The sequence below is a fragment of the Salmo salar genome, chromosome ssa24 (genome assembly GCF_905237065.1).
Source record: "Salmo salar chromosome ssa24, Ssal_v3.1, whole genome shotgun sequence".
NCBI classification, from domain to species: Eukaryota; Metazoa; Chordata; class Actinopteri; order Salmoniformes; family Salmonidae; genus Salmo; species Salmo salar.
Window position 1 is genome coordinate 33333014 of NC_059465.1, and position 26720 is coordinate 33359733.

The 26720-nt window shown below is 44.3% G+C and overlaps 1 protein-coding gene across 2 annotated transcripts; it reads right to left on the reverse strand.

Annotated features, from left to right (window-relative positions):
- Positions 1-26720, reverse strand: LOC106585763 (mucin-19). 2 transcript variants are annotated; one of them, XM_014172348.2, is made up of 8 exons: positions 13725-26720; positions 13457-13570; positions 12411-12524; positions 10027-10185; positions 9379-9461; positions 2632-2776; positions 2126-2347; positions 1-2040 (listed from the first exon to the last, which is right to left on the reverse strand). In XM_014172348.2, exons 1-8 carry the CDS (start codon positions 26557-26559, stop codon positions 1841-1843), a joined length of 13872 nt encoding a protein of 4623 aa, XP_014027823.2. In that variant the 5' UTR covers positions 26560-26720; the 3' UTR covers positions 1-1840. The 2 variants fall into 2 exon arrangements, with proteins under 2 accessions (XP_014027823.2, XP_014027824.2); XM_014172349.2 differs by having other exon boundaries at positions 2126-2308; positions 13725-26719.

Below are 26720 nucleotides of genomic sequence, written 5' to 3' on the forward strand. Positions count from 1 at the left end.
TAAAATGGGCAAACTTTTGTTTTTATTTCTTTGGTGACTGAGAGCAGGTAAAACAGTCTTGTTTAATTTAAAAATGTATTTCTCAAACATCCCAGACTTTCACATTGTAAAAAAAAAAGTTATACTGTAAATATAAAATGTTATTATGTGCACTTTAATGCTAAAACACAACAAATAAAAAAAGACAAACAACAACTGCTGGATGATCGTCATCAATTGTGCAACACTAAATCTGTACAAAGTGTTTGGTGATATTGTGACGGAAACACTGCAATTTCAGCTGATTGAAGCCCTTGGTCCATTGTTGACCCCTAAATGTCATACTATAAGGCCTATCTAGCATAGTGTGTAGTAAAAGAATATCTTCATCACATTGACTCAGATACTGTGATGTTAGCTGTCTCCCACAAAGCATGTAAATACATGTAGTATCGAGACTAGTCAGACCAAGTGATTGCATCATCAGAATATTTCACTTACAAAACAATAACATAGCAAGAAGAGGAAGAGCAGCTTGAAAAATAAATTATTTGTATCTTTTGTTTAAAAAGGTGTTTGTTCAAGTCTTTTGAAGTGTTTCACTAAGTACATTCTCTCAATAGTAGTTTTACATTGACCTAAGAAAACAGCACATGGAAGGAAGCGAAGAGCTTGAGTCGCCTACAGTGTCAGGAAACAGAGAAGTTACCCCCTCAGGCAGAACAGAAGTAAAGCAAATTTTTTAAAGGATTTTTATAACATTGTTTTAGTAACATTAAAATACCTCACATTTGTTGTAAACGTAGCAAGGAATTCCAGGTTATATTGTCTAGAAAACATACATTCCATAACCCTCCTTTCCCTTCTATAGTTTCATTCAACACAGCCAAATAATTTACAGGTCGATGGCTTCACTTCAATGTATAAGGCCTTTAGGGCTTAGGAGGAGACACTCATTTGGCCCTCAGTCAAATAATACTTAGAAATCTCCTCTCTTGTTTCTCAACATACAATAGAAAGCAAAAGTGTTAAATGGATGTGCACAAACATTAACCCATTATCAACGCATCATATATTTTTTATATATCTATGGATGAGATGGGATGAAGACTGCAGCTGATGACAAAGAGCTAGTGATAAAAGGTCAAATTCTGATTGAATGGGCCTTCGCCATGTTTCAGTTTTTCATTCTGTGATCTGAAATCTGATTGGTCAGTGACGTGTGTCATCGGATAGTCCCAAGCTTGGTATTGGATGAAAAACTCTGAAAAAATGCATACAGTAATCATGTGTAACAACAAGATAAACCCAAGCATAGATCCTCTTTCTTTGAAATGTCATTTCCGGAATAATGTAGAGAAGAGAGAGATGGATTGTGTACTGTGGATTCATTTGATTGTCAGTGCCTGCGTAGTACAGACTATTTGTAAATTAATTGTATTATTTTGCATAACATAAGCGCTATAATTTCACAAAAGCTGGAATTTGCCGATATCTTTTTCCCAATGTAAGAGTTGAACGCTCTCCTGTCTGTATAAAATGGAGAAAATCGTATAGTTGAGGATGAATGCATTATTTGGTCCAAAGTACATCTCCAGCACACTTTCCCAGTAGCCAACTGAAGGTATCCACTTTGGCTTTGTTATAAAATAGTGTCCCTTTATAAGAATATTCTTTAAAATAATATTTCTTTAAAAAGGCACATCATTCCAAGATTCCATCATCAAAATTGCAAGAAAAATTGTAAATATCCTTTGGGTTTCTTCTTTTTGTCCTTTCATTCATTAAAGTTCTTAAAATGTTTTCATTCCATTAAAAAAAACAAATATCCACATAACTAACAGTCCTGCGTTCCTATGGTTTAGGCTCTGCTGGTTCTGAGTAACCTAGTGTAACCATGGCGATCATTGTCTTCTGCTTGTCTTCTGCCTCTCCTCTCTCTCCTTCCTCGATGGTGAGGATGATGTCGGGCCGTCGCCTCGTCGGACCGCCGCTTGTATTTGTTGCTACTGAACAGGCTGTAACTCTGCCTCCTCGCAAAGGCCCTCTGGAAGTTTGATGCTGGGGAAGAAACAATAGCACTTGGTCAGAAAATGTGGAGAGATCCTCACTAGAATCAATCAATCAATCGATCTACTGTACTCACGACTCATGCAGGCGATTTTGGGGATGTCCCATCGGCCGTCTTCATGGCAACGGATGGTTGGCACGTGCCTCTGGATGAAACCGTCCCTACACTGGTACCTCACTAGTGCGTTGATCTCATAGCGTGACCTCTTTCTGCCGAAGGTACGAGCGTTCTGTACCAGAGGGGGCTGGTTACAGCCCACTGGGAAGAACACACAGGGGTTGATGGGAGAATGAATGGCTGAATGGATGGATGGATGGATGGATGAATAAACAAATGAATGAATGGATTAATGGATGGATGAATGGGTGGATGGATGAATGAATGAATGATAGATAAATGTACACAGTCAGTGGATTGAAATAGCTCTCAACATTTCAGTCATTTAGCAGACGCTCCAGTCCAGAGAGACTTACAGTTAGTGCATCCATCTTAGGATATCTAGGTGGGACAATTATTATGGGACAATTATGGCTAACATTGAAGTACTTTTGTGGCATTTTTAAACTGTACTTCTGTCTTACCTGTGCCTTTCTTGCAGGTGAAGGTGAGATGGTAGTTGCAGGGCACGTCATTCCACTGGCCGTCCTCGTGCCAGATCATCACCACACAGTCCTCTCCAGATGAGAAGAAACTGTCTGGCTGGTTGGGACGCCAGTTCTCATATTGCTATGGGAAAAGAAGAAGAAACAGACCATCACGATTGGATCATCATCATCATCACTGTCCACATCATCATCATCATTATAAGAAGGATCGGACCAGGATCACAGTAAAGACACTTTAGTAAATTTCCTCTAGCAAGTGCCTCACTTTGTCCGAGCTGAAATCAGTACAGATACACACTCTCTTTATTTTAGAATGACAGCTAACAACATGCTGGCAGCACTCGTTATCTCTGGGGTATAATTGGAACAATAGATATGGTCAGTGATAGTCCAGTCTCAAGTCTCCTCTGGGGTAAAGGCCATTACATTGGTTATCAATGAGGTTAAAATAGCTTTCCAGTGTGTAGTTAGGTTGGTGGGGCCATTTCTGAATGACTCATAAGTGGCAGCTGAATGTAATGCTTATATCATCCACTGGAGGGCTCTATGTTCCTTCTGCCTGTTCAGATCAACACAGACGTATTGACACATCTGGAACTAGAATCATGACAACAATCCTTTTTTTAAATTCGATTTAACCTTCATTTTACCAGGTAGATGGAGTGAAAACTATTTTTCACTTACAGCGACAACCTGGTGAAGAGTTGCAGGGGTGATAGATAACGGTAGAATGTACTGTGACTGGGGAATTTAAATCACGTTTTACTTTCTCCTACTTTCAAACAGACTATCCTACTCGTCTGTCTCTCCAACCACCCTCTCTCCTCTCTCCCTACCCCTCCTCCCCTCTCTCCTCAACCTCTCCACCCTCTCTTCTCTCCCCCACCCCCTCCTCCACTCTCTCCTCATCCTCTCCACCTTCTCTCCTCACCCCCTCCACCTCTCCACCCCCTCTCCTCTATCCCCACCCCCTCCACCCCTCTCTCTTCTCTCCTCACCCCCTCCACCCCTCTCTCCTCGCCCCCTCCACACTTCTATACTCCACACTGCTGCCTCAGTTCCCAAAGGACACTGTAAGCCACTGCTCAGCTACACTATGACATCACCCTCCAGACTTTTCACTGGGACCCTGTGAGAGACTTCGCTCCAAAGCCAAACAAAGGAACCGAAAAGAGGCCAAATCACTAAATAAACTGAGCCTGTGAGTCCTGCTCAGATAAACATTATACTGGTACAGTTGTGCTGTGCAGGATGGAAACAGTCATGGGAAATAGAATGTTTCTAACGCATATACACTGTCATATTGCACATTTGGAAGACAGAGGACTATTGATCCAATGCGGAGTATTGGATATTATAAACCGGGTAGTTTGGGTCCTGGATGCTGATTGGCTGAAATAGCATTTCAGCTGTGTGTACACCTAGTGTACAAAACATTAAGAACAGCTGGTCTTTCCATGGCATAGACTGACCAGGTGAATCCAGGTGAAAGCTATGATCCCTTATTTCTGTCACTTATTAAATCCACTTCAATCAGTGTAGATTAAGACAATAGAGACAATTGAGACATGGATTGTGTATGTGTGCCAGTCAGATGGTGAATGTGAAAGACAAAAGGTTTAAGTGCCTTTGAACAGAGTATGGTAGTAGGTGCCAGGCGCACCGGTTTGTGTGAAAAACTGCAATGCTGCTGGGTTTTTCACGCTCAATAGTTTCCCGTGTGTATCAAGAATGGTCCACCAACCAAAGGACATCCAGACAATTTTTTAATTGCAGAAAAGTTATCCTGCAACAGGGTGATCAAATTAAGATCTTACATCTGTGTGTGTGTGTGTGTGTGTGTGTGTGTGTGTGTGTGTGTGTGTGTGTGTGTGTGTGTGTGTGTGTGTGTGTGTGTGTGTACGACAATTATCGTGTGTTGAAGCAGAGTTACACTAGTAATGCCAGGCATGTATTGAATGACACACCATTACTGTGTAATGTGGAGAGACCATAGCAAAGCATTGAGAAGCCTACTCTTAGCTCCTCTCCCACCTTGTTAGAAATACAATTGATCCTGTCACAGGGAAGTTATATTATTAATGTGGCATTGCAAATATACTTTCTTTGGATGAATAGAGAATTAAGCAATATGTCCCGAGGGGTATGGTACAGTGCCTTTGGAAAGTATTCAGACCCCTTGACTTTTTCCACATTTTGATAGGACTTTGTTGAAGCAACTTTGGCAGCGATTACAGTCTTGAATCTTCTTGGGTATGAAGCTTAGCACACTTGCTTAGCACACTTGTATTTGAGGAGTTTCTCCCATTCTTCTCTGCAGATCGCCTCAAGCTCTGCCAGGTTGGATGGGGAGTGTTGCTGCACAGCTAATTTCAGGTCTCTCCAGAGATGTTCGTTCGGGTTCAAGTCCGGGCTCTGGCTGGGCCATTCAAGGACAATCAGAGAATTGTCCCGAAGCCACTCCTGTGTTGCCTTGGCTGTGTGCTTAGGGTCGTTGTCCTGATGGAAGGTGAACCTTTGCCCCAGTCTAAGGTCCTGAGCGCTCTGGAGCAGGTTTTCATCAAGGATCTCTCTGTACTTTGCTCCGTTCATCTTTTCCTCGATCCTGACTAGTCTCCCAGTCCCTGCTGCTGAAAAACAACCCCACAGCATGCTGCTGCCACCACCATGCTTCAACGTAGGGGTGGTGCCATGTTTCCTCCAGACATGATGCTTGGCATTCAGGCCAAAGAGTTCAATCTTGGTTTCATCAGACCAGAGAACCTTGTTTCGTATGGTCTGAGAGTATTTAGGTGCCTTAGGCAAACTCATAGTGCGCTGTCATGTGTCTTTTACTGTGGAGTGGCTTCCCTCTGGCCACTCTACCATAAATGCCTGATTGGTGGAGTGCTGCAGAGATGGTTGTCCTTCTGGAAGGTTCTCCCATCTCCACCGAGGACCTCTAGATATCTGTCAAAGTGACCATCGAGTTCTTGGTCACCTCCCTGACCAAGGCCCTTCTGACCAGATTGCTCAGTTTGGCTGGACGGCCAGGTCTAGGAAGAGTCTTGGTGGTTCCAAACTTCTTCCATTTAAGAATGATGGAGGCCACTGTGTTCTTTGGGACCTTCAATGCTGCAGAAAAGTTTTGGTACCCTTCCCCAGATCTGTGCCTCAAAACAATCCTGTCTCGGGGGCTCTACGGACAATTCCTTCGACCTCATGGCTTGGTTTTTTCTCTGACATGCACTGTCAACTGTGAGACCTTACATAGACAGCTGTGTGCCTTTCCAAATCATGTCTAATCAATTGAATTTACCACAGGTGATCAAGTTTTAGAAACATCTCAAGGATGATCAATGGAAACAGGATGCACATGAGCTCAATTTCGAGTCTCATTGCAAAGGGTCTGAATACTTATGTAAATAAGGTATTTCTGTTTTAATTTTTAATAGATTTGCAAAAATGTCAAAAAAACTGTTTTTGCTTTGTCATTATGGGGTATTGTGTGTAGATTGCTGAGGGAATTGTTTTATTTAATCAATTTTAGAATAAGGCTGTAACGTAACAAAATATGGAAAAAGTCAAGGGGGCCTGAATACTTTCCGAAGACCATTACAAACTGGGTGGTTCGAGCCCTGAATGCTAATTGTCTGACAGCTGTGCTATATCAGACTGTATACAACGGGTATGACAAAACATTAAATATGTATTGCTCTAATTACTTTGGTAACCAGTTTATATTAGCAATAAGGCATCTGGGAGTTTGTGGTATACAGTATGCTCAATATACCACGGCTAAGGGCTGTCTCCAGGCACTCCGCTTTGTTCCTGCGAACAGCCCTTAGCAGTACTATATTTAAGCAATAAGCCCTGAGGGGGTGAGGTATCTGGCCAATATACTACAGCTAAGGGCTGTTCTTATGCATGACGCATCGTGGAGTGCGTGGATACAGGCCTTAGTTGTGGTACAGTATGTTGGCCATATACCACAAACCCCCAAGGTGCCTTATTGCCATCATAAACTGGTTACCAACGTAATTAGAGCAGTAAAAATGAATGTTTTGTCCTACCCGTCGTATATGGCCAATGTACCATGGCTAAGGGCTGTATCCAGGCACTCCGCGTTGGGTCGCGCTAAGAACAGCCCTTAGCCGTGTTATATTGGCCATATACCACACCCCCTCGTGCCTTATTGCTTAATTCTCTATTCATCCAAATAAAGTATATTTACAATGCCACATTAATAATATAATTTCCCTGTGACAGGATCAATTGTATTTCTAACAAGGTGGGAGAGGAGCTAAGAGGAGGCTTCTCAATGCTTTGCTATGGTCCCTCCACATTACACAGTAATGGTGTGTCATTCAATACATTCCTGGCATTACTAGAGTAACTCTGCTTCAACACACGATAATTGGCGTATGACACACATACAGATGTAAGATCTTAATTTGATCACCCTGTAAAACTAGAGTATTTGAGCTACAAAAAAAAAAGCTTCTGAATTGTCTAATTTCCCCTTGGAAATGTCAGACTTGATTTTCCTGTTTGAAAAATGTATCAACCCCTACAAAAATGTACATTAAATTTAATCCACATAATAATTCACATTTCCTGTTGCTGCAGGATTATTTTCCTGCTATAGCAAACTTGCTGCAGCTGTATACACACAGCTGCAGAGCTGCGTGGAATGCACCGCTGCATTGATCAGAGCTACCATCTTTCAGCTAGGCTTTAGGTTCAAACAGTCTGTTCAAAGCCTTGACCCCCCCCCCTCCCCCCTCATCTTGTTCCTCCCCCGAGGCCCCATGCAAGAACCCACAAGGAACCTTGTTATTACGGTTAGCAAACACAACCTCAGCTTCCTGCTCAGCTGACTGACGTAGCAAATGCCCACAACAGCCCCCACGCATCCTCCCCAAAATAATCAAACAACCTCCCTCCCACAAAACCAAAATGACCCCACACATGCAAATTATAATTCCTACATTTCCTGAATGAATTGAAAATCAATGTTGTGTGTGTTAAATGTGTTTGTTGTTTTACACAAGAGAGAATGTAATACTGTTAAGGTAGATACACTCTGTTCCCAGATAAAGCCGTAATACAGTAAGGCTGACCACCCACCCAGGCCCACTAACCTACCCCACCCCCCCACCTATCTCTCTCTGCTGCCGGGGACAGGTGCTGCCCATCTGTGTGTCTGGCTGCCTGCTGTGCTTCCTGAGGAGAGGGGGAGGCCTGTACCTGTCTGCGCCTGTCAGCTCCTCTCTCTGCTGCGTCATTGACACCTTTATTCCCATCTCTCTCAACTGAGAGGGGGTTCAATCTGCCCGCAAAAGGACACAGCTTATCTCCTGCCCCCCAGGCCCTCTCTGTCCTCCGCCCTTCCCCCCACCCCTCTCTCTCTGGTGATGGTGGGGTCTTATCTTTGAAGTGAAGAGCCAATCTGTACAACCTGGCCGAAAGTAGTAATTAACCACTTTCCTGTCTAGTGAGGGGAATCTGCAGTGCGTTTACATGACCACAAACAAACATGCTGCCACTTGTGCAGACACATACACTAGATATACTGAGGCTCATTATGTCGATTTTTCTCCCTCTCTTACAATCAACAGACACACAAAATTCAAGCCAGTGTGGTTATTGTTATAGTTTGTGAATGACAGAGATTGTTGTTAGTGAAAGGCATGACATGTCACTGGACATGTAGAGTAGCATTTCCATAGCAATAGAATGAATAGAACGGGCTTGGAACCTCTAACCCTGGCAATTTGACTGGGAAACTCATGGGTACACTTGCAATGGCTGCCTGGTATTGTGATGCAATAATTTCCATGCTAATGTAGAATGTTCATTCAAATGATGTTAACTGATGTGGCTCATGCAATGGAATGTATTTTTTGTAATGTCAGTTGAATCGACAACTCACAGCACCGATTATTTTTGTATATTTTTTTTACATCCCTTTTTTCTCCCCAATTTCGTGGTATCCAATTGGTAGTAGTTACAGTCTTGTCTCATCGCTGCAACTTCCCTATGGACTCGGGAGAGGCGAAGGTCGAGAGCCATGCGTCCTCCGAAACACAACCCAACCAAGCCGCACTGCTTCTTGACACAATGCCGATCCAACCCGGAAGCCAGCCGCACCAATGTGTCGGAGGAAACACCGCACACCTGGCGACCTGGTCAGAGTGCACTGCGCCTGGCCCGCCACAGGAGTCGCTAGTGCACAATGAGACAAGGATATCCCTGCCGGCCAAACCCTCCCTAACCCGGACGACGCTGGGCCAATTTTCCGCCGCCCCATGGGCCTCCCATTCGCGGCCGGCTGCGACAGAGCCTGGACTCGACCCCAGAATCTCTGGTGGCACAGCTAGCACTGCGCCACCCGGGACAGCACAGATTATTGGGTACACTTCCTGCTTTTACTTCCTGCTTTGCCTCTATGGGTATACTCGCAGTCCCCCCGTTATGCCATCATTGTCTTGAATGGGGATGCCTGTTCTATTCATTATATTTCTATGAGCATGACGCCAAGCCAGTGAGCTTGTCCAACAGGGTGTAGAGGAGATAGTAGGGTATGTCATGAGAAAGTGACCACAGTGAGTTTCCTCATTTACCACCGCAGGAAATGACACATCTCCTAGATGACTGTGTTTGTCAGCAGTATCCCTGTAAATATTTACCGGGATTCAACACTGTTTGTTGAGGCTAAAAAGTGTGAGAACCCCTTCTTACCATGGGCGTGCTGTCGGTCCAGCGGAAGTCATTCTCGTACATCTTATCATTCAGGCCGATCCACTGGTAGTCCTGTCCAAGGCCTGCCGTGAAGGGCACAACAGAACACAGGAGGTCAATGAGTTGATTCCAATGCCTTATTAGGCGCTTTTCAGTCCCTCCATAAAGAGAGAGCGAGAGAGGCATTTTTCTACACATGCATCACTCTTCCTGTTCCAACTGCCTGCGTTTTCTTTCTCTCTCTCAGCCAAGACGTTTGACGTCTACTCCACGTCTACTCCACTGTTGCTGCCAACCACCCAAAAACCTACTGTAGTAATCCACTATGCCTCTCTGCTCCACAGCCCATATTCATTAATGAGATTAGTGTATACTGACTTTAAGACGAGGAGCATGGGGATAAATCTGTTGGGAATTCCCTGGTGTTTCTGCAAATTCCAGATGTAGGATAATCCTACAATTAGCTGCAGGGGTTTTAAATCAGCCTTAAGAAGAATACTTGTGAAATACTGTAGTTATTTTCAGATGGTTGAGACTGTGTCATTGAGCATTATTCTATGGTTGGCTTTGTGTCTTGTGTTGTCTTGTGTACAACTAATAGTATTGTTTTCATGGCGTGTACGTGTATGAGTGTGATATCACACTTACGGTTGACAAACTGCTGCTCATCATGGGAGAGGATGCTGGCCAGGTGTGCCCCCTGTACCCGGCACTCTCTCTCCGCTGTGTCCCAGTTCCTCCTCTGGGGGATGTACTTGTAGCAGTTGCCCTGGAACTTGTGCCAGCCATAGTCACACGTCTCAGTGTCTGAGGAGAGAGAGAGAATGGATGTGTATCACAGACATTTGTGCTTCAACGGTACAATAAAAAAGATAACAGCAGCTGAGAATCCACGGACAATGACACAGACTTTTACAATGGGCGGAATGCCTATAAATAAACACAGCATTTTCAAAAACTGTTATTGATTGAGGGGGGAAAAAAGGTTGTTAACAATGCATGAGTCTACAACTTGGCAAAAAAAGGTCATGTGATTAATGAATAAAAGGGTTACACACATTCTAATACCTTTCACTATATTTTCACTGAAAAAGGAAAAAGAGACTCTCCCCTAAGAATGTCTAATCCACCCAACACCTGTAGGAACATGGTCCTATCTGGATGTTGATCTAGGTTTCATCCCTATCCTCCAGTGCACACCAATTAGGTTCAGGAGATAACTAGGAGACAGAGAGCGGGGTACTGTGTGTCTTTATAAGGTCACCCTGAGCCCCCTGGCTCTGCTGTTATCTCAGACTGCTCTCTAATCAGAGCCCCCCCTCAATTCAATTCAAGGGTCTTTAAAAGTTAAATAAACAATACAAAGTGGACAGTAAATATTACACTCACACAAGTTCCAAAATAATAGAGACATTTCAAATGTCATATTATGTCTATATACAGTGTTGTATAACGATGTACAAATAGTTAAAGTACAAAAGGGAAAACAAATAAATAAACATAAATATTGTATTTTCAATGGTGTTTGTTCTTCACTGGTTGCTCTTTTCTTGTGGCAACAGGTCACACATCTTGCTGCTGTGATTGCACACTGTGGTATTTCACCCAATAGATATGGGAGTTTATCAAAATTGGATTTGTTTTCGAATTCTTTGTGGGTCTGTGTAATCTGAGGGAAATATGTGTTACTAATATGGTCATCTCTCTCTCTCTCTCCCTCACTCCCTCTCTCTCTCTCCTCTAGCCCCCAGCACCCTATAAACCAGTGAGGAGGTCAGAGAAAGACTCTGGAGTGTCTACACTAGTGGTTATCTATGTATATTTTTTCAATATCAGATTTCATGAACCATTTTGATGGTAACCCTGTCATGATGCAGTCATGTGTGTGTGTGTGTGTGTGTACTACTGTGGCACATCTATTTACTTATATTTACTACTTACCTTCTCACTCTCTTATACCCTTAATACAGTTGTATATGGGCTAAACAAAGAGTGTTATCATAGCCTTTTCTCTGTTTGCCTTCTGGCAAGAGACCCTGAGAAAACAGCTGGGTCTAAGCATACGGGATCCAGCCCTGACTCAGTGATGAGTAATGGCAGCAACATTCGGAGTATGGTCAGGACAGACTGGCCAGCATGTATAATGCCCTGGGTCAACACACCAGGGACAAAATGGGGTGTAGTCAAGCTATAGACTCAATAGAGAATAAGAGGCTATGAGTTTGTCTGAATGACATAATCAGGCATATCACTGTACTTGTGCATGTAACATTAAAACTTCAAACTTTAAACATGAAGCTTGAGTTTCTCAACCCAGGTTCTGTTGAACAAATGCAGTGATATCTACTGATTCCTTTCACATACCCTGCTTAGGGCCAGTGAACGATTGGATCATTGTTGAGTTGAACAAGAGAGGACGTGAAGTCTAAAACACCTGTACTGGAAAATTACTTTACACCTGGACTCGTGGGTATTAACCGAATGTCTGTGATTTCTTTAATAGACCATTGTGTTTGCAGACATGGAAAACTGTGACAATCTGTGGTCTGTCTGATATGTGAAGAGACTGTAGCCCCTGGCTTTCTGACCACACATTTCTACGCTTCCTCCAGTATCTGAATGACTCAGAGTCTAAGAGTCTCACTCTATTTCCCAAGGGCTCAGGTAACTGATCATATCACACACAGCTATCTGGTGATCTATGACTTTCCTCCAACAAAGCCAACTTCTTTTCCTCTGTGATCTAAATTCAATGATCAGTGATGTATTTTTGTGTGAAATCGAGGCCAGCGCTGGAACGCGTCACACCGTTGCTAAGAACACTGCCATTGTTTATTTTACTATTTCATATTCTCCTTTGCATGGCAAGCCTTTATAAGTACTAGTGCCTGAATGATGGAGAAAAAGGGTTAGCTGGAACAACCTTGAACAAATACCTACTCGAATGCTTTCATTCAGCTGATGTTAAATGAGGAGAGAATCCTACTGACAGAGTTTACTGACAGATCCCATGGATATTCTAACTAACCTACCTTCTTCACAATAGAATCCAGTGTAGCTTGAGAGGCAAACACAGGTGAAGGAATTCAGGCCGTCAACGCATGTAGCTCCGTTGTGACAGGGGTTGGACTGACATTCATCAATGTCTGAAAAGAAAACGTGAAAAAGCATGGGTAAATTATACTGCACAAGAAATAAAACAAACCGAAAGAACAACTGCATAACCAGTCAGATGTGAAGGAGGTGGACATGCAAAACAAATGCATGTCTGATGAACTCGGAATTCAAATTACAACATGTAGACAGTGGTGGAAAAAGTACCCGATTGTCATACTTGAGTAAAACTGAAGATACCTTAATAGAAAATGACTAAATTAAAAGTAAACGTCACCCAGTAAAAGTCTAAAAGTATTAAGTTTTAAATATACTTAAGTATTAAAAGTTAATGTAATTTCAAAAATATGCTTAAGTATCAAAAGTAAAAGTAAAAGTATAAATAATTTCAAATTGCTTTGAAAGCAAACCAGCAAACCAGATGCCACGGTTTTCTTGTTTTTTAATTATTATGGATAGCCAGGGGCACACTCCAACAGTCCACATATTTTACAAACTAAGCATGTGTGTTTAGTGAGTCCGCCAGATCAGAGGCAGTAAAGATGGCCAGGGATGTTCTCTTGACAAGAACTTGAATTTGACGTTTTTCCTGTCCCGCTAAGCATTCAAAATATACTTACTTTTGGCTGACAGGTAAAATGTATGGAGTAAAAGTACAACAAAAGTTGTGAAAAATATAAATAGTAAAGAAAAGTACAGATACTCCAAAAAACTACATAAGTTGTACTTTAAAGTATTTTTATTTAAGTACTTTACACCATTGCATGCAGATAATACCCATTGTCCAATTTTGGCACATGGCTACTGCACCAGTAAGCCACCAAAATGAAAGGCCTACACATAAATGTGGCCTTCAGGATATAATTGGTCCTTTCGTTGAGATGAATCTCATTAGCATATTGAGACTGAACGCTTACTCTAAAATGCCTAGTCCTCCACTGACTGAAAACCATTTTTGGCATACCTGTTTCACAACGATCTCCACTGTAGCCAGGTGCACAGCTGCAAGAGGGGAGACTTCCGCGTCTGTAGCAAGAGCCCCCATTCAGACAAATGTTCTCAGTGCAGGAGTGGATGCCTGTGTTTTAAATAAGAAGTAGAAAAAGGAAAACAAACATTCAATTGATTTCACATTCTAGAGAAGATAAACGTTAAATGACAAACGTTTAAAATTATGATATGATGATATTTCCATAGCACACAATAACATTGTATCATTGACCACCACATACCTGCAATTTCAATTGCCTCGCCAACGATCGTGTGCCCCAAATCCAGTCTGGTCTCAGCTGAAGTGGTAGTTTCCACTCCCTTGATGGGGGGTTCACCCTCGACTAACGTAGGTCCTGATACATTATCATAGTCCACGGTTTTCTCCTCCTCAGACACAGATGAAGGAATGCTGTGGATTGTAGCGACTGATTCTGGCTGGTTCTGTGTTCCTGCTGGCGATTCAGTTGTGTACTCTGGCTTTTCCCTTGTTGGCATCTCCGTGGTAGGAGTAACAACTTCCTCAATTTCACCCTGTGCTTCCTGTTTCTCAGAGGAGCTTACGACACTAAGGGACTCCGCCCCGGGGGCGGCTGGAGACTGGCGAGATGGTGGACTGGTGACACCTGGCAAAACCACGGTCTGAATCTGTGCCGACGATTGGGTGGTTTCCTCCATAGTGTCAATCTCTGGCTTCTCAGAAACGGTCTTTTCTTCTGGACTGCTCTCAGAACCGGTTGACTCAATTTCAGCACTAGGAGTCGTGAGAGAGGGTGAACCAGTGACAGAGGCTGTCAGTTCTGTCTGAGTCACAAAGAGGGATGGGGTGGTCTCCTCTGTTGTGTCACTCTCTGGCTTCAAGGTTGAAGCTATTGTCAACTTTTCGTCCAAACTGCTTTCTGAGCTGTAGGAGGCTAATACTAATTGAGTCACAGATGGGCTGGACAGTTCCTCTGATCTGCTCTCTGAACTGCTCTCTGAACTCGATGACACACTCTCAATATTCTGTGTTGGGACAGTCTGTGTTGGGACAGTCTGTGTTGGGGCAGTTCTGAGCACTGTTGCTTCCACCTTAGGCTTTGTGGTGGTTATAACGACGGAAGGTATAGATTTAACCTGTACTGGGTCTGAGGTACTTTCATAGTCCACCATTTCATCAATGTATGTCATTGCAGATGGTGTGCTGTTCACGTTAGTTTCTAATACCTTCTCAGTTAGAGGAGAAACAATGATAGGAACGCCTGTCTCTTCAACCACAGCCTCTTGTTCGGAGTTGCCCTCTGCACTAGGAGAAGCCTCCTCTGTTGTAGGTACCTGGCTTGAAGCTTCAACTTGTTGCTCTGCCTCTGGTGTGGGTAAAACAGCATCAGTCTTCACTGGAGAAGCAGTAGAGACAAAAGTTGATTCTGAGCTCTGTGCAGGTGCAGTTATAGTTTCTAAAGACTGGCTTGAATCTTCCTTAGGCAGCATGGGACTGGTTGTAGGCAATGCCGTTTCCTCAGAAGAGAGATCAGTATGAGGACGATGAGTAAATGTTATCTCCGACCTGGCCTGTTCGAACGATTCCTCTGGTGTTGTCATGTCTGGTTTGGGGGCAAATGTTGTGACAAACTGGACCACCACGTCAGACTCTGATGCTGCCTCAGTGGAATAGACAGAGGCAATTGCCTGCACTGTGCTAGCCAAGAGAGGATCTTCTGTTGAAGAAGCGTCTGTAGTGAAACCCTCACTTGTCTGGTGACCTGAGCTCTGGTCATCTGTGGAAGGTAAGACGGAGATGGTAGCTGACGGTTTTCCAGAGCCTGATGGTCTCTCAGTTTGCTCAGTGACTTCACTCTCTTCTGTTACAGTTTCCTGTGATGTTGTTGTAGGTTCCTCTGTGCTAAACAGAGAAGAAACTGTAGTAGTTGGTAAGTCTTCGGTAAAAATTTCAAGGGTTTGGTCACCTGAGCTCTCCTTATCTTTATCAGGTAGGACTGAGATCACTGTGCTTTTCACTGAACTGAGAATATCTGATGGCTGTCCTGTGTTTGTTAGGTCTGTCTGTTTGGTTTCTTCACTATCAGCAGTTGTTTCAGGAGAGGTAAGGTCAGCCACGGATTCATAGACAGCTGATGTTGATGTCTGCAATGGCTTGGCTGTGCTACTGTGTAAATTAGCTTCTGTTACAGGAGACTCCTGGGTGGTCATCGGACTTGTCTCATCTCCAGAACTCTCTTCATCTGTAGAACCTGTTTCTGTGTCATCAACACCAGGAGTTACTAACTCCTCTGAGTCTGTTGGTGTTTCTGTCGGATCAATGGCTGCAGTCCCTTCTGGTGACATCATATGTGGAATTACTGTGGTTTTCACTTGTTCTGCTTTGACAGTGCTGTGTACAGAATAAGCTGTTGTAGTGACCAACATATCAGAGGTATGGGTAAATGCATGTTGGGTAAATGCAATCTCAGACCTAGCCTGTTGGAAAGATTCTTTAGGTTTTGTCACGTCCACCTCGGGGACAAAAGTTGTGACAAACTGGTCCACCACATCGGGCATTACAGATGGCGCAACAGTGGAATGGACAGACAAACTTGCCTGGGAGGAAGCTTTCTCTGTTTTCTCAGTCCAAAACAGAGACAAACCTGTAGTAGTTGTAGTCTTTTCAATCTCTGCTGTTGCTTTTTCAGGTGACATTGTTGTGGCTGTTACCTGCTCCATTTTGACAGTGCTGTCAACTGGAGAAACTGTGGTAGTTTTAGACGCTTTAGTAAACTTATCAGGGGTATGGTCACCAGAGCTCTCTTCGTCTGTGGAGGTTATATCCGAAATGGAAGAAAGTGAAGGTTTCTCAGTGCTGAACAGAGAATAAACCGTAGTTGTGGATGTCATTTGTAAACGTACAGTAACAGACTCTTTGGTAAACGTTTTAGGGGTTGGGTCACCAGAGCTGTCTTCATCTTTGGAGGTTAAATCCAAAATGGAAGCAACTGATGGTTTATCTTTGCTATACAGGGAGGAAGTGGCTTCAGAGGGTTTGGGATTCGAAGTCTTCATGTCATCCCCAGAGATGACCTTCTCTAAAGATGGAGGTACTAGAATGGTAATCTCTGTCGCTTCACCCTCCTTAGTAGCTCTTGAGGTGGGGATTGTGGTTTGGGAGGTCTCCACTACAGAGGTGAAGGTCTCAGATCCAGAGCCTTCAAAGTCGTCTTCTCCTGAAGACTCATCAACAGGCAATGGGCTGGTTGGTTTCACAGTCGCTTTGTCTTCTTCAGAGGACTCTGGCGTCTGTTGTGTAGGAGTGTCAAACACCTTGGTGGCTTGGGTGGAACTAGATGAAGTTGTTGTGGCCTCCACTTCAGAATGCTCATCAGATGTGTCTTCTACTCTAGCTTTAACAGTAGTAGGAGAAGGGGTGGTGGATAATTCAATTGCATCTGTCGGGAATTCCTCACTGCTAACGGTGGTCTGTGAGCTTGTATCTATGGGGAGAGTTGATGCTTGGGATGATACAGGGGCAGAAGGAGTAGGCTCTGTATCAGACTCCTCACCAGTGACACCATCTCCGGAGAACTCATCACTAAACACATTTGGTGTGGTGAAGGCCGTCTGAGAGCTGGACTCCGTGGATAGAGCTCTGGCTTGGGTGGTTTCAGCTACAGAGGACACAAACACTGAAGTAGACGCATCACTAAAAACATCCTCTACAGATGACGAGGTGGTCGTTCGAACAGTCTCTGAATGTTTAACTTTTGCAGACCTTGTTGTCTGAGCACTTGCCTCTGCAGATATATCTACAGAGGTGACTGATGGGATTTGTGTTGTGGCCAGACTCAGTGAGTCAATTGTGGAAGACAAATAGTCATCTGTCCCAGACCCTTCAGGTTCTTTTGTCATTGCAATTGAGGACTGTGGTGTCATGGTAATGGCTGTGACTCCCCATGCTTCCTCTGTAAAGATGGTGGGGTAGAGAGGTGAGGAGAGTTCAACCATTGCCACAGTATCAGCGTCAATGATGGTTTCATCTTTAGTGATAATCTCAGGGGTTGTGGTCATGCTGTCTGTAACAGTGGAGAACAGTGTGTCCTCATCTCCGGCCTCCTCTGTAAATATGATAACTGTGCTTGTCGATGGTTTCGTACCGTGCAGCACCATGGTGGGGGTCTGGTCAGTTTTGGTTTGGCTGCTTGCTGAGGTGACTATCATGACCTGCTGGTTGGTAACACCCTGGTATATAATAGAGGGGAGAGCAGTGAATGTGGATGACTGCGATCTAAAAGGCACTGTTGTATGGTCTCTGACAGTTGTGTGGTCTCTTGCTACTGTGTGGTCTCCAACAGTTGAATGATCACTCACTGTTGTATGGGCTCTCGTCGTAGTATGGTCTCTTTCGGTTTTATGGAATCGGTGTGTTGTATGGTCACTCATAGTGGTGCTATCAGTCATAGTTGTGCGATCATTCACAGTAGCAGGGGGCTGTGTAGCATCTGGACTGATGGTAGTTTCTGTATCTGGGCTGACATGACCCTCGTCATCTGGGCCTGGTGTGCTTGACACAATAGATTCTGTTTGGCCTGTTTCCTTGGTAAACACATCAGAGGTCTGGTCACCTGAGCTTTCAGGGTCTGTGATAGTTAAATCTGAGGGTTTCTTTGTACTGCTTGTTTCTCTTTCTGTCACCTCACTTTCCGGGGTCTGAGCTGTGATAGAAATAGCGTTAGGTACCTCTGCAGTTGTGCCAGATGATAGAGTTTCATCAACCTCAACAGCTGTTTCTAGGCTTGTGACAATGCCCACAGACAATGTGGTAAATTCCTCCATTGTTGTTGCTGGACTAGACAGTAGAGGAGCAATTGTGCTTGCAGGTTGCTTAGTGGACACGTCTAAATTGTCTTCACCTGAACTATCGTCCTCTGTACCATCATTCTCAACTGTAGAGTCAATTGTCAAGTCACCACTACCATGCTCTGTGAAAGAGACTGTGGAAGCCTCTGATGGTTTACCTGTTATTAACATTGAAAGAGATTGGGTTGATGTGGATTCCTGTGACTGTGTGAACTCTTTTGAAGCATCAACATTTGGAGTCCAAGATGTGCTTTCAGTCTCTCTGATTTCGGTCTCATCTGTGGCTACAGTGAACTGGTCCTGTGGTTTACTGGTGGTCTCAACTTCTACCTCCTCACCTGAACCCTCTGGCTGAGTTGTCTCTTGGTCATCCTCTGTTTTTGAGACTCCAGATCCCTCCATGTCTATGGGTGAAGAGGTGCTGTGGGTATACTGTGTTGATGCTCCGGTTTGTTCCGTCACCTTTCCTGTAGATGTATGAACAGTGGTATATCTACTGACAAACTCAATCGTTGAGACTGGTGCCTTGGTAAACATATCAGGTGTCTGGTCACCAGAACCATCTTCCTCTGTAATGGTCAAGATTGAACTTGAGGTCACTGTTGGTCTTGATGTAGTGGAAGCACTAACTGACACTGATGTGGATGCAGTTATTGCAACAGACTCCTTGGTGAACATCTCAGCTGTTGCTCCACTTGAGCTTGTATCCTCTTCTGAAGTGAGGATGGTGCTTGTCTCTGTTTCATCAATAATGGGAACAACTGATGGAATTTCTGAGCTTGATGGTGCCTCTGGCTGTTCTGGTCTGACTGTACTATACACCGGAGAAGGAGGGGTGGCAGCTGACTGAGTCGAAAACATATCAGAAGTCAGATACCCTGAGCTCTCCTCCTCTAGGATGGTAGTCTCAACATGAGCAATTTTCTCAGTGCTATATAGAGAAGAAACTGTAGCAGAGGCAGCAGCCATTTCCGACTCCGCTGTTTCAATTTCCTTTGATACTGAAGTCGTTATATAACTTGGTTTCTCAGTGATAAACAGAGAAGTTTCTGTAGTTGTAGCAGTCTTTTCACTCTCTTTTGTTGCAGTGTCCTGTTGCGCTGTGGTAGGTTTCTCAGTGCTATACAGAGAAGTTGCTGTAGTTCTAGCACTTCTTGCTGTCTCAGCTGTTACAGTTTCATGTGACGCTGTGGTCACTATTTGTTTTGGCTTCTCAGTGCTAAACAGAGAAGAAACTTTAGTCGTGGATGTCATTTGTTCTGCTTCGACTGTGCTGTATACAGAAGAAACCGTTGCAGTAACAGACCCTTTGGGAAACATATCTGGGGTCTGGTCACCTGAAATTTCATCATCTGTGAGTGTTACATTTGACATTAAAGCAACTGATGGTTTCTCTGTGCTGCTTGTATCTTTTTCTGTCACCTCACTTTCCTGGGTCTGAGCTGTGCTATAAATAACCTTAGGTACCTCTGCAGTTGTGCCGATTGATAGAGTTGCATCAACCTCAACAGCTGTTTCAACGGTGGTGTCACCACTGACAGACAATTTGTTAAATTCCTCCATTGTTGTTGCTGGACTAGACAGGAGAGGAGCAGTCGTGCTTGCAGGTTGCTTAGTGGACACATCTGAGATGTCTTCACCTGAAGTCTCATGCTCTCTCTGTTCATCCTCGGCTATAGAGTCTATTGTCAAGTCACCACTACCCTGCTCTGTGAAAGAGACTGTGGAAGCCTCTGTTGGATTACCTGTGCTTGACATGGAAGGAGATTGGGTTGATGTGGATTCCTGGGACTGTTTAAACTCTTTTGAAGAAACATCACCTGGAGTCTCAGATGTGCTCTCAGTCTCTCTGATTTCATTCTTATCAGTTGCTACAGTGAACTGGTACTGTGGTTTAGTGGTGGTCTCCACTGGTGCCTCGTCAACTGACCCTTCAGGTTTACTTGTCTCCTGGTCATCATCTGTTTCTGGGATTCCCAAGACCCCCATGTCAACGTAAGTGAATGCAGTGACAAATGGTGATGATGTGCTTGCTAGTCCAGTTGCTTGGTCCACAGAAGGCTCCAAAGTTTCAACTGCTGCAGTGGGAGAGTCTATGGGCGTTTCATCTATTTCTTCTGTGGGTGTGATGACTGTTCCTACAGTTGTGCTTTGGAATTGGTCAATGCTGTTGATTGGGGAGGAAGATGTGATCATCAAAGCTTCTGACCCTAGTGATGTTGGTGTAGTAGATTCCTTGGTAAACATTTCAGGTGTCAGGTAGCCAGAGCTCTCCTCATCTGTGAATGTGACCACGTTGGCTGTCACACTTGAGACAGGGCCAGCTGAAGGTCCATCTGTGCCTGTTGGTTCTTCTGTCTGCTCAACCACCTTGGTTCCGTTAGTTACTTCAGTACTTACTGATTTTGTTACCAATGAGTCTGTTAAAGATGATGTAGTATGCAGTGGGGCTGTTGTAATAGCAGATGTGTCATCACCTGAACTCTCACCCTCTGTGGCATCACTTTCTGAAATAGAGGGTTCTGTGAAGTCTCCACTTCCTTGCTCGGACAATGAAGCAGCAGCTGATTCTATTGTCTCAGATGTGCTAGTGGATAGAGGGTATTGGGTTGATGTAGATTCTTGGCTGAGCAGTGCGGACTGTGTTGAGGATGCAACACTTAGAGCCTCAGATTTACTCTCGGTCTCTTTGATTTCTGTCTCATCTGTGGCTACAGCGAACTGGTCCTGTGGTTTACTGGTGGTCTCAACTACTTCTTCCACACCTAAACCCTCTGTCTGAGGTGTCTCTTGGTCACCCTCTGTCTTTGAGATTCCAGATCCCTCCAAGTCCATGGGTGAAGAGGTGCTGTGGGTATACTGTGTTGATGCTCCGGTTTGTTCCGTCACCTTTCCTGTAGATGTATGAACAGTGGTATATCTACTGACAAACTCAATCGTTGAGACTGGTGCCTTGGTAAACATATCAGGTGTCTGGTCACCAGAACCATCTTCCTCTGTAATGGTCAAGATTGAACTTGAGGTCACTGTTGGTCTTGATGTAGTGAAAGCACTAACTGACTCTGATGTGGATGCAGTTGTTGCAACAGACTCCTTGGTGAATATCTCAGCTGTTGCTCCACTTGAGCTTGTATCCTCTTCTGAAGTGAGGATGGTGCTTGTCTCTGTTTCATCAATAATGGGAACAACTGATGGAATTTCTGAGCTTGATGGTGCCTCTGGCTGTTCTGGTCTGACTGTACTATACACTGGAGAAGGAGGGGTGGCAGCTGACTGAGTCGTAAACATATCAGAAGTCAGATACCCTGAGCTCTCCTCCTCTAGGATGGTAGTCTCAACATGAGCAATTTTCTCAGTGCTATATAGAGAAGAAACTGTAGCAGCGGCAGCAGCCATTTCCAACTCCGCTGTTTCAATTTCCTTTGATACTGAAGTCGTTATATGACTTGGTTTCTCAGTGCTAAACAGAGAAGTTTCTGTAGTTGTAGCAGTCTTTTCACTCTCTTTTGTTGCAGTGTCCTGTTGCGCTGTGGTAGGTTTCTCATTGCTATACAGAGAAGTTGCTGTAGTTCTAGCACTTCTTGCTGTCTCAGCTGTTACAGTTTCATGTGACGCTGTGGTCACTATTTGTTTTGGCTTCTCAGTGCTAAACAGAGAAGAAACTTTAGTCGTGGATGTCATTTGTTCTGCTTCGACTGTGCTGTATACAGAAGAAACCGTTGCAGTAACAGACCCTTTGGGAAACATATCTGGGGTCTGGTCACCTGAAATTTCATCGTCTGTGAGTGTTATATTTGACATCAAAGCAACTGATGGTTTCTCTGTGCTGCTTGTATCTTTTTCTGTCACCTCACTTTCCTGGCTCTGAGCTGTGCTAAAAATAACCTTAGGTACCTCTGCAGTTGTGCCGATTGATAGAGTTGCATCAACCTCAACAGCTGTTTCAAGGGTGGTGTCACCACTGACAGACAATGTGGTAAATTCCTCCATTGTTGTTGCTGGACTAGACAGGAGAGGAGCAGTCGTGCTTGCAGGTTTCTTAGTGGACACATCTGAGATGTCTTCACCTGAACTCTCGTGCTCTCTCTGTTCATCCTCGGCTATAGAGTCTATTGTCAAGTCACCACTACCCTGCTCTGTGAAAGAGGCTGTGGAAGCCTCTGTTAGTTTACCTGTGCTTGACATGGAAGGAGATTGGGTTGATGTGGATTCCTGGGATTGTTTAAACTCTTTTGAAGAAACATCACCTGGACTCTCAGATGTGCTCTCAGTCTCTCTGATTTCATTCTTATCAGTTGCTACAGTGAACTGGTACTGTGGTTTAGTGGTGGTCTCCACTGGTCCCTCGTCAACTGACCCTTCAGGTGTACTTATCTCCTGGTCATTTCCTGTTGCTGAGATTCCCGAGACCCCCATGTCTACGTAAGTGAATGCAGTGACAAATGGTGATGATGTGCTTGCTAGTCCAGTTGCTTGGTCCACAGAAGGCTCCAAAGTTTCAACTGCTGCAGTGGGAGAGTCTATGGGCGTTTCATCTATTTCTTCTGTGGGTGTGATGACTGTTCCTACAGTTGTGCTTTGGAATTGGTCAATGCTGTTTATTGGGGAGGAAGATGTGATCATCAAAGCTTCTGACCCTAGTGATGTTGGTGTAGTAGATTCCTTGGTAAACATTTCAGGTGTCAGGTAGCCAGAGCTCTCCTCATCTGTGAATGTGACCACTGAGGCTGTCACACTTGAGACAGAGCCAGCTGAATGTCCATCTGTGCCTGTTGGTTCTTCTGTCTGCTCAACCACCTTGGTTCCATTAGTTACTTCAGTGCTTACTGATTTTGTTACCAATGAGTCTGTTAAAGATGATGTAGTATGCAGTGGGGCTGTTGTAATAGCAGATGTGTCATCACCTGAACTCTCACCCTCTGTGGCATCACTTTCTGAAATAGAGGGTTCTGTGAAGTCTCCACTTCCTTGCTCGGACAATGAAGCAGTAGCTGATTCTATTGTCTCAGATGTGCTAGTGGATAGAGGGTATTGGGTTGATGTAGATTCTTGGCTGAGCTGTGCGGACTGTGTTGAGGATGCAACACTTAGAGCCTCAGATTTACTCTCGGTCTCTTTGATTTCTGTCTCATCTGTGGCTACAGCGAACTGGTCCTGTGGTTTACTGGTGGTCTCAACTACTTCTTCCACACCTAAACCCTCTGGCTGAGTTATCTCTTGGTCACCCTCTGTCTTTGAGATTCCAGATCCCTCCAAGTCCATGGGTGAAGAGGTGCTGTGGGTATACTGTGTTGATGCTCCGGTTTGTTCCGTCACCTTTCCTGTAGATGTATGAACAGTGGTATATCTACTGACAAACTCAATCGTTGAGACTGGTGCCTTGGTAAACATATCAGGTGTCTGGTCACCAGAACCATCTTCCTCTGTAATGGTCAAGATTGAACTTGAGGTCACTGTTGGTCTTGATGTAGTGAAAGCACTAACTGACTCTGATGTGGATGCAGTTGTTGCAACAGACTCCTTGGTGAACATCTCAGCTGTTGCTCCACTTGAGCTTGTATCCTCTTCTGAAGTGAGGATGGTGCTTGTCTCTGTTTCATCAATAATGGGAACAACTGATGGAATTTCTGTGCTTGATGGTGCCTCTGGCTGTTCTGGTCTGACTGTACTATACACTGGAGAAGGAGGGGTGGCAGCTGACTGAGTCGTAAACATATCAGAAGTCAGATACCCTGAGCTCTCCTCCTCTAGGATGGTAGTCTCAACATGAGCAATTTTCTCAGTGCTATATAGAGAAGAAACTGTAGCAGCAGCAGCAGCCATTTCCGACTCCGCTGTTTCAATTTCCTTTGATACTGAAGTCGTTATATGACTTGGTTTCTCAGTGCTAAACAGAGAAGTTTCTGTAGTTGTAGCAGTCTTTTCACTCTCTTTTGTTGCAGTGTCCTGTTGCACTGTGGTAGGTTTCTCAGTGCTATACAGAGAAGTTGCTGTAGTTCTAGCACTTCTTGCTGTCTCAGCTGTTGCAGTTTCATGTGACGCTGTGGTCACTATTTGTTTTGGCTTCTCAGTGCTAAACAGAGAAGAAACTTTAGTTGTGGATGTCATTTGTTCTGCTTCGACTGTGCTGTATACAGAAGAAACCGTTGCAGTAACAGACCCTTTGGGAAACATATCTGGGGTCTGGTCACCTGAAATTTCATCGTCTGTGAGTGTTATATTTGACATCAAAGCAACTGATGGTTTCTCTGTGCTGCTTGTATCTTTTTCTGTCACCTCACTTTCCTGGGTCTGAGCTGTGCTAAAAATAACCTTAGGTACCTCTGCAGTTGTGCCGATTGATAGAGTTGCATCAACCTCAACAGCTGTTTCAAGGGTGGTGTCACCACTGACAGACAATGTGGTAAATTCCTCCATTGTTGTTGCTGGACTAGACAGGAGAGGAGCAGTCGTGCTTGCAGGTTTCTTAGTGGACACATCTGAGATGTCTTCACCTGAACTCTCGTGCTCTCTCTGTTCATCCTCGGCTATAGAGTCTATTGTCAAGTCACCACTACCCTGCTCTGTGAAAGAGGCTGTGGAAGCCTCTGTTAGTTTACCTGTGCTTGACATGGAAGGAGATTGGGTTGATGTGGATTCCTGGGATTGTTTAAACTCTTTTGAAGAAACATCACCTGGACTCTCAGATGTGCTCTCAGTCTCTCTGATTTCATTCTTATCAGTTGCTACAGTGAACTGGTACTGTGGTTTAGTGGTGGTCTCCACTGGTCCCTCGTCAACTGACCCTTCAGGTGTACTTATCTCCTGGTCATTTCCTGTTGCTGAGATTCCCGAGACCCCCATGTCTACGTAAGTGAATGCAGTGACAAATGGTGATGATGTGCTTGCTAGTCCAGTTGCTTGGTCCACAGAAGGCTCCAAAGTTTCAACTGCTACAGTGGGAGAGTCTATGGGCGTTTCATCTATTTCTTCTGTGGGTGTGATGACTGTTCCTACAGTTGTGCTTTGGAATTGGTCAATGCTGTTTATTGGGGAGGAAGATGTGATCATCAAAGCTTCTGACCCTAGTGATGTTGGTGTAGTAGATTCCTTGGTAAACATTTCAGGTGTCAGGTAGCCAGAGCTCTCCTCATCTGTGAATGTGACCACTGAGGCTGTCACACTTGAGACAGAGCCAGCTGAAGGTCCATCTGTGCCTGTTGGTTCTTCTGTCTGCTCAACCACCTTGGTTCCATTAGTTACTTCAGTGCTTACTGATTTTGTTACCAATGAGTCTGTTAAAGATGATGTAGTATGCAGTGGGGCTGTTGTAATAGCAGATGTGTCATCACCTGAACTCTCACCCTCTGTGGCATCACTTTCTGAAATAGAGGGTTCTGTGAAGTCTCCACTTCCTTGCTCGGACAATGAAGCAGTAGCTGATTCTATTGTCTCAGATGTGCTAGTGGATAGAGGGTATTGGGTTGATGTAGATTCTTGGCTGAGCTGTGCGGACTGTGTTGAGGATGCAACACTTAGAGCCTCAGATTTACTCTCGGTCTCTTTGATTTCTGTCTCATCTGTGGCTACAGCGAACTGGTCCTGTGGTTTACTGGTGGTCTCAACTACTTCTTCCACACCTAAACCCTCTGGCTGAGTTGTCTCTTGGTCACCCTCTGTCTTTGAGATTCCAGATCCCTCCAAGTCCATGGGTGAAGAGGTGCTGTGGGTATACTGTGTTGATGCTCCGGTTTGTTCCGTCACCTTTCCTGTAGATGTATGAACAGTGGTATATCTACTGACAAACTCAATCGTTGAGACTGGTGCCTTGGTAAACATATCAGGTGTCTGGTCACCAGAACCATCTTCCTCTGTAATGGTCAAGATTGAACTTGAGGTCACTGTTGGTCTTGATGTAGTGAAAGCACTAACTGACTCTGATGTGGATGCAGTTGTTGCAACAGACTCCTTGGTGAACATCTCAGCTGTTGCTCCACTTGAGCTTGTATCCTCTTCTGAAGTGAGGATGGTGCTTGTCTCTGTTTCATCAATAATGGGAACAACTGATGGAATTTCTGTGCTTGATGGTGCCTCTGGCTGTTCTGGTCTGACTGTACTATACACTGGAGAAGGAGGGGTGGCAGCTGACTGAGTCGTAAACATATCAGAAGTCAGATACCCTGAGCTCTCCTCCTCTAGGATGGTAGTCTCAACATGAGCAATTTTCTCAGTGCTATATAGAGAAGAAACTGTAGCAGCAGCAGCAGCCATTTCCGACTCCGCTGTTTCAATTTCCTTTGATACTGAAGTCGTTATATGACTTGGTTTCTCAGTGCTAAACAGAGAAGTTTCTGTAGTTGTAGCAGTCTTTTCACTCTCTTTTGTTGCAGTGTCCTGTTGCGCTGTGGTAGGTTTCTCATTGCTATACAGAG

Coding starts and splice junctions, on each gene's coding strand:
- LOC106585763 (XM_014172348.2), bottom strand. CDS start 26,559: ATGGCTGCTGCTGCTGCTACAGTTTCTTCTCTATATAGCACTGAGAAA. Junction 13,571..13,724: donor CGAGGCAATTGAAATTGCAG/GTATGTGGTGGT, acceptor TTTAAAACACAG/GCATCCACTCCTGCACTGAG. Junction 9,462..10,026: donor TGAGCAGCAGTTTGTCAACC/GTAAGTGTGATA, acceptor CCTTCACGGCAG/GCCTTGGACAGGACTACCAG.